The 14,461-nt window shown below is 51.2% G+C and overlaps 1 protein-coding gene across 2 annotated transcripts; it reads left to right on the forward strand.

Annotated features, from left to right (window-relative positions):
* The first annotated feature begins 3,515 nt into the window (after positions 1–3,515).
* On the forward strand, positions 3,516–14,253 carry KLF11 (KLF transcription factor 11). 2 transcript variants are annotated; one of them, XM_082642297.1, is made up of 4 exons: positions 3,516–3,689; positions 5,283–5,552; positions 6,808–7,771; positions 11,373–14,253. In XM_082642297.1, exons 1-4 carry the CDS (start codon positions 3,648–3,650, stop codon positions 11,651–11,653), a joined length of 1,557 nt encoding a protein of 518 aa, XP_082498423.1. In that variant the 5' UTR covers positions 3,516–3,647; the 3' UTR covers positions 11,654–14,253. The 2 variants fall into 2 exon arrangements, with proteins under 2 accessions (XP_082498423.1, XP_082498424.1); XM_082642298.1 differs by lacking the exon at positions 3,516–3,689 and adding an exon at positions 4,273–4,968.
* Positions 14,254–14,461: the final 208 nt, after the last annotated feature.

The raw sequence follows: 14,461 nt of genomic DNA on the forward strand, positions 1-14,461 counted from the left end.
ATTTATCAAAAGGGAAAAAAAGGGGGCTTCCCTGGTGGTGCAGTGGTTGAGTCCACCTGCCAATGCAGGGGACACGGGTTTGTGCCCTGGTCCAGGAAGATGCCACATGCCGTGGAGCGGCTGGGCCCGTGAGCCATGGCCACTGAGCCTGCGCGTCCGGAGCCTGTGCTCCGCAACGGGAGAGGCCACAACAGTGAGAGGCCCGCATACTGCAAAAAAAAAAAATAATAAATAAATAAATAAATAAATAAATAAAAGGGGAAAAACGGGAAAAGAAATGCAAGAGCATTTCCAGCAATTCCAATTCTAGGAAGTAATCTTGTAGTTATTTTTGCATGTGGGCAAACAATGAATGGACATGATGTCCTGGCAAACTGGAAACAGCCTAAATACCCCAGTGATTTAAGCAGGAGTGGTTAAATAAAGTACAACACGTCCATATAACAGAATAGTATTTAACCGTGATAAATCATGAGGGTGACCTTTTTGTACTGATTTGCAACAGGCTCCAAGACATGTTGTGAAATCAGCAAGCAAGATGCGGAAGGTGCACAGAACACTACGTTCTGTGTAAAAGTATTTTTTCCATATACACAGACTCTCTGGGAGGACCCATGAGAACGTGGTGGCAGTCTAGCTGGGGTCATCATGCTCTACTTTATCCAGGAGTTATCTGTGTCGAGGCCCAGTCTGCCTGCTGGACCGTGCTCTGCCTGAGGGTCTGTGGGGCCTGGTGCCAACGAGGGCCTTGGTGATGGCTCTGCGTCAATGACTTGTAACTGTCTTCAGTTTATAAACATGTCAATATCCACTGACTATAGGCAGGACCAGCATCTGGGGTTTGGCAGCAACCACAGACTGGTGTGTGTGTGTGTGTGTGTGTGTGTGTGTGTGTGTGTGTGTGTGTGTGTGTGTGTGTGTGTGTGTGTGTGTGTGTGTGTGTGTGTGTGTGTGTGTGAGAGAGAGAGAGAGAGACAGAGAGAGACAGGGGGCGGAAGAAAGGCTTCGTGGAGAAGCGGTATCTGGGTAGAGGTGGGGAAGAAGAGAGCAGGGACAAGCATAAGCAAAGACCTGTCTCTCTGTCACATGGACGGATGTAGGAAGGGTAGGGCCTTTCGCTTGAAGAGCCCCAAGCCAGCCTGCTGCCCAAGTTTCCAGGTATTCCTGCTGTCCAGGGAGCAGAAACTGAGCTGGAGGTGAGAGAAGCTTGTGCTCCAGACTCCTGGAGAGTCGATGCCACCTCCTATTCTGCAGAGACATAGCCAGCCACATGGCCTAGCCACATTGGCAGAGCTGGGATTTGCATCCGGGTGTGACTCCAAAACCCTGCACTTAGCACTTGGCTGAGTCGTCCTGCTGTCTGGGGGTCAGGAAGGGCTTCGCTGAGGAGTCACACTGCAGTCTTACAGAGTAAAAGTGGAGAAGGGTTGTGGTGTTCCACACAGAAGGAACGCCACGTACAAAGCAGAAGACAGTGATCTGACCTGATGTGGGCGGCACAGGGTTCTGTATGGAGGCAATGGGGGCAGGAGGGAAAGGGATTTGGGGAACTGGTCGGAATGATGCAGGAAGCACTGGCTGGGGCCTGGTTATGCAGACTCATGGATTCCCACCTACGGAGTAAGCAGTCCCATAGCTGTTTGGATTCCAAACTGAGGGTTTGATTATGGGTTTGGTACCATCTCTACTTCTAGAAGATCACTGTGGCAGTGAGGTGAGGCACAGATTACAGGTGATGAAGCTAGAGGTAGGGAGACCCGTTGGGAAGCAGCGGAATAATTCAGGTGAGAGAAGATGGTGGCTTGGACCAGAGCAGGAGTAGGTGATGGAGAGAAGTTAAGAGTTTGAGAGAGATTTAGGAAGAACACAAAGTAATTGGCAGAAGGAAGCAAGTGCAGGAAAAGGAAGGGTCAAAGGTGACTCTCATAGATTCCGGGGTGAAGGAATGAGGTATCTGGTGGTGCCCTTCCGGAGGTGAGAAACCCGGATCGGGGTAGAAGGGAAGTTCAGTGTCAAGGACATTGAAGTAGAGGGGTCTGCAGCATGTCCAAGTGGGTAGGCCAGATGGTGTTGGCCTTCATTCGCTCATTCAACCAGTGGTTACTGTGTACTTGCAGCGAGCCAGGCACTGGGGGTTCACAGTGAATTAGACAAGGTCCCTAACCTTGGGAGGGCTCCTTCTGGTGGAGAGACAATTAACAAATAACTGAAGAACCAGAAGTTACAGGCCATGAAAGGTACTGCGAAGGATCTGAAGAAGATGAAATGGAGAGAAGCTGCAGGTCAGCCTATGCTCCCTCTGCCCAACAGAGCAGGCCTGTTGAGGAACAAGTTGGCCAGAGCCCTGGGTCCCACCTGCTTCCTTATCAGTTTAAGGGGGGGGACCTGGTGCTCTGACGGCCTGTTCCTTGGGCCCAGGGCTTCTCTTGCTCAGAGCCAATCCCCACAGTGCAGGGGGGATTTTACCTGCTCTTAGCTTTTAGGGTCAAGGTTTCCTCACTGTGGCCTCTGCACCGTGCGCTGTGCCAACCCATATCCAAACCCAGCAAGTGTGGGCCACGTGGATGGATGAAGGGCTGTCTCGTGCCTCGCTGCAGGTTGTGAGGGTACACATAAACACAGCCTGCGCTTCAGGAACTTGGAGCTGCAGAACTGGATAAACCGCACCCTGAGAAACAGGCGAAGTACTGGGGGAATAAAAGGTGTCCTAGGCATCTCTCTCATTCAGGCCTGAGGACTTCCCAGAGGGGGTGACGCTTACTCCTGGTCTGGGAAGAATGGGTTTCAGCAGGTGCCTCTCGGGTGGGCACCCGTCTTGCCCCCCACCCCCACTGAGCTAAGCGGAAACTGCAGCGCAGAGCTGCCTGGGGACCGGGGTCAGCGGCAGACACAGGCCTAGAAGCTCGGGCTCTGGGTGCCTGCGATAAGGCGCAGATGCAGGCGATGTCACCTGGGGCTAGCCAGCTTTCTAAACTCTTCCAGGTCAGGGATGCACTCCTAAGAGCGACGGTAGATTAATACCAATTAAAAAACAAGAAAGCAAAATCTGGGTTGAGGTCTCCAGGTGAGCCGCCTCTGCTGGACGGATTCACTTCACGGGGACCTGCGCTCCGGGAGGCTGCGGGCGGTGGCCCCTTTAAGCGTAATCCTCCTCCCAGCCAGCCCAACACGCTCGCGGAGTTCCCCGGCCACAGCTGCGCGGTCACCGCCGCCCGCGCCGCCGCGACCTTTCCCCTACTTTCCAGGGCCTCAGGCTCCGCCCCCTCGCCGCCACCAAAATACATGCCGCATCCCGCCCTGCCCGATCACGCCGCTGCCAGGCTCTGATCACGCGGCTCCCCGCGGCACCCATTGGCCGGCGGCGCACGGGCTACGCGCGCATTGGCTGGCGCCCGCCAGGCCCCGCCCCATCGGGGCGCGGTGTATTTTGGTTTGCCTCCGCGCTCCGCCCCTGCGGCCGCTCCCTCCCCGGCCGCCCCGCCCCTCCGCACGGCGAGGGCCGCACCAGGGCAGAGCCGCGCGGGCGGGCGGAGGCGCACGCCTGCCGCTGGAGCTCCGGATCGCCGCCGCCCGCCGTGCACGTGCGGCAGCTGCCGTACTGAACTCCCGCCGCGCGGCCGCTTTGTTGCCTCCCGGCCGCCGGCACCATGCACACGGCGGCCTCCGCGGGCTCGGGCGACGCACGCGCGGTGAGTGGCCGCCCATTGGAGCGAGGGGCGAGGCGGGGACGCGCTGCCAGTGCGGGCCCAGGGCGCGGAGGAGGCCAGGGGCGCGCGGGGCATCACCGCGCGCGCACCGCTAGGAGCTCGGGAGCCGAGAGGGGCGGTGGCCGCACGAGGCCGCCCCGGGAGGGGCGGGAAGTGGGCGTGTGCCTCGCGCTGCTCTCTGCGCAGCTTTGTCTACCGCTCCCGCAGCGGCCCCGCCCCTCCGGCTTCAGGTGCGGGTCTATTTCTAGCCATGACGTCACCAGGCCCTGTGAGGAGGTGGCCTTTGGGCGGGGCGCGGCTGGCGGGAACGCGGCACGCGGGCGGTGGGGGCGGGGCGCCGACGGAGGGGCAAGGACTGTGGGAACGCGGCGCACGGGCGGTGGAAATGGTGAGGGGGCGGGGCAAAAGCTGGCGGGAAGGTGGGGGCGGGGCAAGGGCTGTGGGAACGTGGGGGCGGGGAAAGGGGCGGGGCAAAGGCCGGCGGGAAGGCTGCACGGGGCGGGGGGCGGGGCCCGGCGCCTCAACCCTGGCGGGCTCCAGTCGGGGCCTGAGGGCCGCGAGGAGTTCGCCGGTTGGACCTGGGACCTAGTCGAGCCGTGCGGACTTCTGAGAGGCCGAGAGAGAGGTGTGGGAGCTCCGCGCCGCCCTGTCCCTGCCCGCCTGTGGGCCAAGCAGGCGGTAGCCCGCACGTCTGTGACTTCACAGTTCGTTCCGAGGCCCGGGCTGCGGGCAGAAGTGGGGCTAGAGCGGCGTTTGTAAAGGCGGCGGCGTTGCCTGTGTGCTTTGGGGGACACCTGGGCAGGACAGGTTGGATGTTTAGGCAAACTGAGTGGAAGTGTGTATCTTAGTAGATGTAAAATTTCTCTGCGAAGAGATCAGTTAGTTTCAGTCGCTTCCCGCCCCGCTCTTGCTTGACAAGAGACGGTCTGCTGCGCTGGAAAATCCTCGGGGCCCGGGCTTGTGGCACATCTTACATTTTCTTCCTCTCCCCGCGCTGGCCTTGTGGCGTGAATCGGTGCCCCTGGGTGTGGGGACCGGGGCTGAGCCAGCGCAGGCTCTCCCGCCCAGGGCTCTGCTGAGTGACGGCCTCACCGGTGTGGAGCCTCCGGGGTTGTCGCAGATGCGTCTCTGGGGACGCTCTGGTGGCTTCGCCGACTCAGAAGGGCTGCGCTCTCATCTCACCCAACCTCAGCCATCAGTGTCTTTTCTTCCTCCCCCGGGGACAGTTTGGTACTAGCCACTGCGGCTCACACCTCTGGAAGTAAGTGTTATTAATCATTTCCCGAAGGAGAACACTAGCTTAATAACCTTTGTTAACAGGATTTTTCGTGGAAGCCGCTGGCGGACCGAGTCCATTCCTCCTCCTACCCCCACCCCACCCCCACCCCACCCCCACCCCCCGCTGGCTCGGACCTAGTGGTCCTCATCGCTCGGCCGGCATCCTTCCCTGGAAGCCAGAGCGCGTGCGCGTGCTGCCAAGGGCGGGGCGGGCTTCTGGTGTGCGCGTCCTCGTGCTGTCCCGGTGCCCCTCCCTGTGTTTCCAGGGACTCAGCCGCCGTGTTGTGTCGACTTTAGGTTGACATCATGGACATATGCGAGTCAATCCTGGAGAGGAATCGGCACGACAGCGAGAGGTCTACGTGCAGCATCTTGGAGCAGAACGACATGGAAGCTGTCGAGGCTCTTGTTTGCATGAGCTCCTGGGGTCAGAGATCCCAGAAAGGGGACCTGTTAAAGATAAGACCCCTCACACCTGTCTCTGACTCTGGGGATGTTTCCACCATTGTGCACGTGGACGCAGCCACACCCGAGTTACCAAAGGACTTCCATTCTTTATCAACTCTGGTAAGAGGATGGGGAGAGGAGCGATTTGTGCAATGGCTGGAGTACCTTCAGTAAACATGCTGAAGAGCTCTTGGGGAGATGCACCTGATGCTGGCAAGCAAGTTCATACCCTCCCCTGTATGGGTCCTAAGGGTGAAAACTTCTTTTATCTCTTGAAAATATGCTTTCCATTGACTGATCGTAGCTTGCAGCCACGGAGTGAAAATGTCCATAGGCTGAAACGTACAGATTGATGGGAGAAAGCAAAATGTACTCATTTCTCTGGGCAACTGAGGGTGGAGGCTTAGGTTCCCCCAGATACCTCAGGCCAGGGTCAGGATCAGCTGCCACAGCTGTGCTTTGGCACCAGACAGCCTTTGTTAGCTGGGTTGAGACCCTGGCCTCTGCCACCCTGTGGCAGCCAGCTTCTTTCTTGGGTGAGTTGGGTGCAGTCAAGCACTGGTTTTGGTTTTTGTTTTCTTGCTACAGCTCTGAAGTTACTGGGAAAAACTGCTTCTCAACTTGGAGAAGTCGAGAGCTGTCAATTGCTAACAAAACTGAAAATTATAATCTAATTGTCCTGGGCTGGAAGCCTGCCCTGGAAGGAGAGTGTGGAAAACCGACTTGGAGAGGATGAGAAGGGACTTGTGGATAGTGGAGAGGGTGGTACAGGTAGTGGGCCTGGCTGCCCGGAGCACGTCTCAGCGTTGGGGTCGTCCACTGAGAGGCTGAAGATAAGTGGGAGTGGCGGGGGCGGTGTTACAGAGGCTCGCTGTAGGCAGGACCCCTGGTTAGAGCAGGGCCTTTTACAGATCATTCTGAGAGGTTTTACCTCGCATCCAGTAGGCACAGGATACGTGTGTGATTGATTCGATACGTGTGTGTTAAATGATTACCACCGAGATTTTTAAAAAAAAATTTGAGAATCTAAAATTATTGTGTAAAGCTTTCATCTTGAGTATAAGTTTGATTTCTCATTTGTAGCCCTAATATGCAAATTGTTCATTTCAGTAGCTGTGCGAGGCCAGGAATGGCACTGGCGTCCTTATAACCGAGCAAATGGATGGGTTTGAGAGAGGTCGGGAAAGGGGGAGAAAGCGAGAAGTGTCTCATGCAGTTTTTATATCCACTGGGTGTGATTGTGAGCAGACTTTGACCAGTCTGTTCTAGAGACTTCTTTGTAAAGACCTTGGGGACAACATGATCAAAGTAAGTTCCTTAAAATTTAACCAAAACAACCTTTTCACACAGTACTTTTTTCTTTTTTCTTTGAAAGTGCATGACTCCTCCTCAGAGCCCTGACCTCCTGGAGCCATCAACAGGGACAGTTGTTCCTTCCCAAGTAACTGATTCCAAAGCACCCATGGGCGTGGCTGTCCCCCCAACCTCTACTGGGGCAGCTGGAGTGCTGAGCAGGAGGGCAGAGAGGGCCCTGCCTGGTTTGAAGCCAGAGCTGCTGGAGCCAGCTGTCACCCCTCACTGCAGGGCCACGGTGACAAGTGTCATTTGCCACACTGCGGGGAGTCCTGCTTCTGCGCACCTTCCTACCACCCAGACTCAAGCACACCAACTTTCAGCCAACGCGGAAGGAGAAGCGCAGTTTTGGGGGCATGTTGAAGCTGTGCAGGACACACACCTCACAGACAGTGTGCTCAGCGTTAACTCAGCGTCCTGTCAGCCTTGTTTGCACAAATCCAGTGGCCTGAGCCCCACCGACAAAGGCCAGCAGGCAGGGTGGCCCATTGCAATTCAGACCTGCTCACCAAAGAATTATGAAAATGACTTGCCAAGGAAAGCCACCCCTCTGATTTCTGTCCCCATTCCTAGTTCCCCTGTCCTTTGCCAAATGATCCCTGTGACTGGACAAAGTGGCATGTTACCAGCTTTTCTGAAGCCACCTCCCCAAGTGTCTGCAGGGACTGTCAAACCCATCTTACCCCACGCTGCTCCAGTGCCCCAGCCTGTGTTCGTGGGACCATCTGTGCCTCAGGGAACTGTGATGTTGGTTCTGCCCCAGGGGGCCCTCCCGCAGCCTGCCACGTGTTCGTCGAGTGGAATGGCTGTTGGGAATACCAAGTTACTGCCCCTAGCCCCTGCTCCAGTGTTCATTGCATCCAATCAGAACTGCGCCCCTCAGGTAGACTTTTCCCGAAGGAGGAACTATGTTTGCAACTTCCCAGGCTGCCAGAAAACCTACTTCAAAAGTTCCCACCTCAAGGCTCATCTTCGCACTCACACAGGTGAGAACTGAAGCAGGTAGGGCATAGGGAATGTCGGATCCCGTGATCGGGAAACACACATCCAGCCGCCTTTGAGTGGGAGCGAAACTGAGAACCACTGGAGAAGGTGGCCATCTTTCTTTGGTTCTGAAAAGCCTTCGTAGTCTTGGGGTGAACGTTAGTACAGCTGTCAGTGGTTTTCCTAGAACATGGTATCTGGTCACACCAGTAGCTAAAACGTAGTTCTGTGATTGTGAACCTGTGATTGAGAGGCTTTTAGGGTGAGGCTCACATTCCCCCTTTCTCTTCACAGTGCAGTAGACATTGTTTCTTTGCGTTTTAGAAAGTGTCCATTCACGTTCAGTAAACATCAGTGTGACTTACTTATGGGGAAAGAGCTCTCCAAAGTAGGAAGAGTTTGAATTCTAGAATATTTGAGCTTTAAAAGAATATTGTTTTTCATTTTTGGAAATATGTAGTTCTAATTCAGAAGGACTCACAAAAGAAACTGACTATAATGACTTAATGATCTCTTTATTGTCCCATCAGCTCCATCCAGTAGAATTTTCGGCAGTGATGGAAATGTTCTCTGTCCATTAGGAGGGTAGCCGCTAGCCACACGCACTTGAAATGTGAACAGTGTGTCTGAGGAACCGAATTTTACGTTTTCATTAAGGCTGCATTTATATAGCTACATGGGGCTGGTGGCTACCAGGCTTAGCAGAGGTGTGAGGTTGCCTGGTAGGTAGAACTTCTGCTGTGGTTGATTAGGGCAGAATATGTCTCAGGTGGTCTGTGACACTCTTGTTCTTTGAGTTAGTGTCACTTGTTTTGTTTTCAGGGGTCCTGTGGTTAAATAGTCTGCTTGTTAAACTCACCTTTCAAAGGTTCACACACATATGTACATATAATAAGCCCAGTTAACAGGTCGCAGGTTCTGCAGTAAAGATGTGCTTCGTAAACTGTCTTGATCATGGAACCCCAGATGTCGGCTAGTGGCCTGGGGGACAGCAGTGAATTGTGAAACACAGTTTAGGAAAGGCTGAATTGGAGGGAGTTGTCATAGTACTTTACTTTGAAATGCTTTCCTGGTAGAGTGCTTTCTAATTAGCACATTAGAACTCCAATCTCCCACTTGCAGAATGAAGCCACATCTGGAAGGCGGGCCTTACAGAAGGAGCCCTGCTGTCCTCCACACTGCGGAAGGGGCTGTGTGCTTCCGGGCTAAGGCCCCAAACCTGGCCTGTGAAGACCCTGCCTCTCTGCCTTTACCATCTCTCTCCAGTTCCACGTTTCTACCCGTCACCCTCTGCCCCCTGCCTGTCTCTGCTTACTGAAGACCCTTTAAGGGCCGTCCCAACGTTAGTTCTTGGAACTCTTTCCTGATCTCGCCTTCTTTATTTGACCCTGGTGGTTTGTTTTGGTTTTCACCTTATTCTTCCTTTGTATTTTTAGTTACTTACATACGTGTCTGACCTCACTGGATAGAGACTCTTGGTGTCTGTCTCAGGAGCCTGACGCTAGTCATTGGTGATGCAGGGTCGCTGTCATGGCTGTATCGGTGTGAACGGGCACCCCTAAGGGGCTTACTGACTTGGCAAGCCCTGCTTTTCACTGAGACTGCTGAGGTGAACTTCAGATCACATCCAAACACAGATTCCACATGTGGGGAAGCAGTGGAATGAGGTCTTACTGTTTATTCAGTCAGCTTCCTTTGGTAGGAAGATAAGGTGATCATACAAGCTCTTTTCAGGTTTCCCAAAGTACTTAAATATAAGTAACCATAAAGGTTCTGAAGAATCGGGGTTTCCCTGGTGGCGCAGTGGTTGAGAGTCTGCCTGCTAATGCGGGGGACGCGGGTTCGAGCCCTGCTCTGGGAGGATCCCACATGCTGCGGAACGGCTGAGCCCGTGAGCCACAGCTGCTGAGCCTGTGCGTCTGGAGCGTGTGCTGCGCAGCAAGAGAGGCCGCGATAGTGAGAGGCCCGCGCACTGCGATGAAGAGTGGGCCCCCCCGCTTGCCACAACTAGAGAAAGCCCTCGTATAGAAACGAAGACCCAACACAGCCAAAAATAAATAAATAAATAAATAAATAAATTTTAAAAAGAGCAAGAAGGCTCTTGAAAGTAAATTTTAAAAAAAAGGTTCTGAAGAATCAAATTCTTGTGTTATTTCACAAACACTAAGTTGGAGTTTTCATAAGAAATAGAAACCTTGGATAGGTTTACCTTAGATAAGATAGTTTTTCACTGTACCAACATGAAAATTTGTTCAATTAGGATAAGGTCGAGTGAGCAAAGGCTGCATTTGTGATATGCTGAAAACATAGGGCACTTTTTTATAAATCGCACGCCAAAGGGTGGTGGTTCTCTGTCCAGCATCTGGCCATCTGGCATGCTGCCAGCACTGGTGGTGGTTTCCTGGAAGCAGGTAACCTGACGCTTTCAACCTGGGGTCTTTGAAATCCGTCACAGCATCACTGTGATGATGAATTTTCCTTTTAAATCAACTTTGAAAAACATCAGATATTCAGTTGATCTCTCTCCAACACTCATTCATTCAAAACCATTTATTCACCACCTGTCATACGAAGTGCTGTGCTGGGGGTTAAACTATACGTAGATGGATGAACTAGACAAGTCGTAAACCTTCGGGAAGGTAGGTCACGTGACAGCACGCACCAGCATTTAACAAATCCCTTCACAAGGTTGCACAAGCGGTCTATGGTCGTCACAACCTGGTCAAGATCAGGGCTTCAGGGTGCAGGAGAGGGAGCACTCTTGCTGGCTGGGAAGGCCCAGGAGGACTCTGCGGACAAGGGCTTTCCGCTCACCCCTGTACCTCCAGGAAGACAGTACGGGCAGGACACCTGCTGGGTGCTCTGAAACTTTGAGTGAAAGAAGCTTGAAGCTTGTAACAACAAGAAGGTAGCTGTTAGAATTCTAACCTGTTCTGCAGTTAACCTCTTTGTCAGTGTAATAACAAATATGAAGATGGAATTAATGATTCTGAGAAGTCTTGCAGGTCCTAGGAGGGATTTTTTTTAGATGTGCAGCTTCCAGAGAGGGAAGGAGTCAATTCCTTTCAGGAATTTACCTCCTACCCCAAGTTCACAGTCAAAGATTTATTTTTATTTAAAAATATCTTTAGAAGGATTAGATTAGTTTGACGTCTTTGGGCCCTGACATAGTACATCTTAGGTGTGGAAGGAAGAAATGCGTCTTGGACGATTTTTTTTTTTTTTTTTTTTTTTTTTTTTTTTTTTTTTGCTGTACGCGGGCCTTTCACTGTTGTGGCCTCTCCCCTTGCGGAGCACAGGCTCCGGACGCACAGGCTCAGCGGCCATGGCTCACGGGCCCAGCCGCTCCGCGGCATATGGGATCCTCCCAGACCGGGGCACGAACCCGTATCCCCTGCATCGGCAGGCGGACTCTCAACCACTGCGCCACCAGGGAGGCCCTTGGACGATTTCTTGACTTCCAAATAACCTGATACCAGAATAATAGGATATCGCTTGCTTCTTAGGTTTTGATGAATACAGTTTTAAAACGACATGAACTAACCTGTCCAATAAGGTGCTGAGCGTTTATGTTTTTTTACTTTGTGTTTTCTTATCTCCCAGGAGAGAAGCCTTTCACCTGCAGCTGGGACGGCTGTGAGAAAAAATTCGCTCGTTCAGATGAACTCTCTCGCCACCGCAGAACTCACACTGGGGAGAAGAAGTTTGTATGCCCAGTGTGTGATCGGCGTTTCATGCGCAGCGACCACTTGACAAAGCATGCCCGGCGCCATATGACCACCAAGAAGATCCCTGGCTGGCAGGCGGAGGTTGGCAAACTGAACAGAATTGCCTCAGCAGAGAACCCTGGGAGCCCGCTGGTGCGCCTGCCGGCCTCTGCATGAAAGGTCCTCCAGGGAATTGTGGATGGGAATTTTTCAAAGCCTTTTTTCAGGAATGGAAGTGATGGTTTTCTCTCCTAAAGAGATTGTCTTGAGGGCAAGGGGAGCTGGTTCTGATGAAAGTGTGTTAACTTGTCTTTTTTGGTGGGGAACCCTGTTCAATGTCTTTTGTAGTTTCAGAAGTTCTTTTAAGGAAAATGGAAGAAAATTTGATCATCTAAATCACCAGCATTCAAACAAACATTTCGGCAATAAATTTTACAAAATCTGGATTTTTTTACAACCTTCCTACTCCTGTTTTGAAGAAATGAGACAGGTTACTAATTTTTATACTGTTTTTTATAAAAAAATATTTATATTGTTGGTTCTCAAATTACCAGTTTCTATATAGATGATTTTACAATCTTCTTTTCAATGTTTAACAGCGTTTTTATAATAACCCTACTTTTAGAAAAGTTGGCACATTGTTCAGACAAAAAAACTTTACAACTTTGTAATCAGGCCTTTTAGATCTAAGAATTTTTTAGAATCAGAACTGGTTGAATAGGGGCCTCTTAAAGAAATGGGGGGGAAAAAACTTTGCAGTCAGCTTCTTCGTAACATTTTCAAGGGAGATTCCAGACAACCATTTCTTTAAGGCTGTAGCCCAAGGAATTAAAATTTTCGTTAAGTAGAACTTAGTCACCTGTGTCCATGGTGTGACTTGTGAAGAATGTACCCGAGATTAACTTAAAATACTCGGTAGATACCCGCTGAGCAGAGAGCTGCTGTAGGGTCTGAGTGTCCGTACTCTGCTGAGAGCAGACCATTCAGAGTCTCCTGTTTGTACCTCAAACCCCCAAAAAAGAAAATGTAAGCACTCAAACCCAGCTGCTTTGTCAGTTGTCAGTTTGACTTCTTTTGCTGTGGCCTTATCCAAGTGTTTTGTGGGTAGAGTAACTTCTTAGAGGAAAAGATGTCCTTAGTAGTTGGAGGAACTTTCCACCAAAGTAAAGCTTATGTGAGGTGAAGTGGACATGCATATGGTCCAGCTCCAGTGTTCTGATTGCTTTATTTATTAAGTATTAAGAATGATGGGGAATGCAAGTTACACTAAGCGGCAGTAATACTACCAAGCTGTCCTTTCATTCATTTTGTTGGAAGGAAATTGTTTTGATCAAACAGAAATTACTTGGAATGGGGTGTTTTGCAGTCTGCCTAGAAAATAGACCATGGGCATCACTTTGAAGCAGTGAGCACAGGTCCTAGCATTACAGAGACTGCGCCCCAGTGTCCAGGTGTCCAGGAAGCTGCTGAGACTGCTTTTGTTGGGCAGCGTTGGGAATCCAGGCAAGAGAGTGCGTGTAAGGAACACGGCGATATTGCTCTGCCTTTGGAGCCTGGGAATGGTTTTTATTTTGCCGTATTTAGATTTTTGTCTTTGCCTCTTATTTATTTGCATTTACCTGTATTAAAATGACGGTAGGGTGAAATATTGAATAAATATAATCAGGTTTTGTGTTCAGGTCTTTTTAGTCTAATAACCCTTGCCTGGTCATTCATTGTATGTTACTTGATACCCATGAAGTATCAACCGCTAATTGACATACAGGTCTGTAAGCGCCGGCTGTGTGTTTAGTAGGCTTCCATGTCTTTGGAGACTTCTGTAGTTGAGTATTCCTGCTGGTCATGAGACATGCTACAGTTGGAAGAGAACCAGAATTAAACGTCTATAGCTCGTGATTCCCCACCACCCCGTTCTTTCTTGCACTCATATCTTAAATCAGCATAAACATTTCTATGTGTATGCTATAAGTGGCATTAAATTTGGATATTTTTCTTAATTATGCAAAGTAATGTTAGTCCCGCTAATGTTCTGGTAGATAATACAACGTCTTTGAGTATTTGGTTGCTTGTCACCTTGAACTTCATTCTCTGAGCAGTGTTGTTGCTAAAGCATAGATGTGATTTTTAAAAAAAAAGGTTTTGATTTACACCTTCCAGTTCCTGAGGAGACTCTGAAATACCTTCTGTAAGCAACACTTTGGCCCTCTGTTGATTGAAAGATTGTAAATTGGGAAACAGCTTCATCTGAAAAATGCAACGTGAGAACCAGAACCCCGCGGTGCATGCTCAGCGTGGAGTCCCTCTGCTGCGGCCCGGGCATCAGAGGAGGGCGCGGGCTTCACGTTCCCCAGTGCACTTTACTGCCTGAGCAATTTTGCTTGATCTTTTTCGACTTTGAGCCTTTCAAGTAGTTAATAAAATTTTAAATGTTTCAGAATTATGTTTTATGTAACAGACTTTGACTTCTTATTTAAGTGAATATGTGTGATGTAACTTTTTTCTTTGGATCATATAAAACTTTTTTGATTGGCAAACTGGACTTGTGTCCTGTGTCATTTAACTGCACTCCAGTGTACCCAGTGCCTGACCCTCCCCTTTGTTTTCTGGGGTTCTGTTCTGCTTTCAGGGCACCCTTTGGCTTCTTTGGAGGGTCCTTTCTGAAAGAAATGCGTGAAGGAGCGGCTTCTGTGTTTTCCAATGTGACGTCAGGACCGGTCTTGGCAGTAGAGGACCGTGGCTGCTGGGTAACCCGTGACCCTCATCCTCATGCCCTCCGTGTGTCAAGAGGGGAGTATGGGAGGCAGCCTCTTCCCTCCCTTCCCCCACCCCCAGCCCAGGCTTTAAAGGTACATCAGGGAGCCACAGTCTCCGCTCCTGCCCCTGGAGTATGTTCTCTCTTGAACCCGCTCTGCTGGGGCTGTATATCCATGTCCCGCGAGGGGACACCCCGTGGGTGTGGCCAGGCACTACGTGGGCTCAGCTCCG

The sequence above is a fragment of the Mesoplodon mirus genome (assembly GCF_964341445.2).
Source record: "Mesoplodon mirus genome assembly, chromosome: 14".
Lineage (NCBI taxonomy): Eukaryota > Metazoa > Chordata > Mammalia > Artiodactyla > Ziphiidae > Mesoplodon > Mesoplodon mirus.

What these genes read in the sequence shown, in the direction of transcription:
- KLF11 (XM_082642297.1), top strand. Translation starts at nt 3,648, where the DNA reads ATGCACACGGCGGCCTCCGCGGGCTCGGGCGACGCACGCGCG. An exon ending in GCTCGGGCGACGCACGCGCG is followed by an intron (nt 3,690 to 5,282) that starts GTGAGTGGCCGC and finishes TGTCGACTTTAG; the next exon opens with GTTGACATCATGGACATATG. An exon ending in TCATCTTCGCACTCACACAG is followed by an intron (nt 7,772 to 11,372) that starts GTGAGAACTGAA and finishes CTTATCTCCCAG; the next exon opens with GAGAGAAGCCTTTCACCTGC.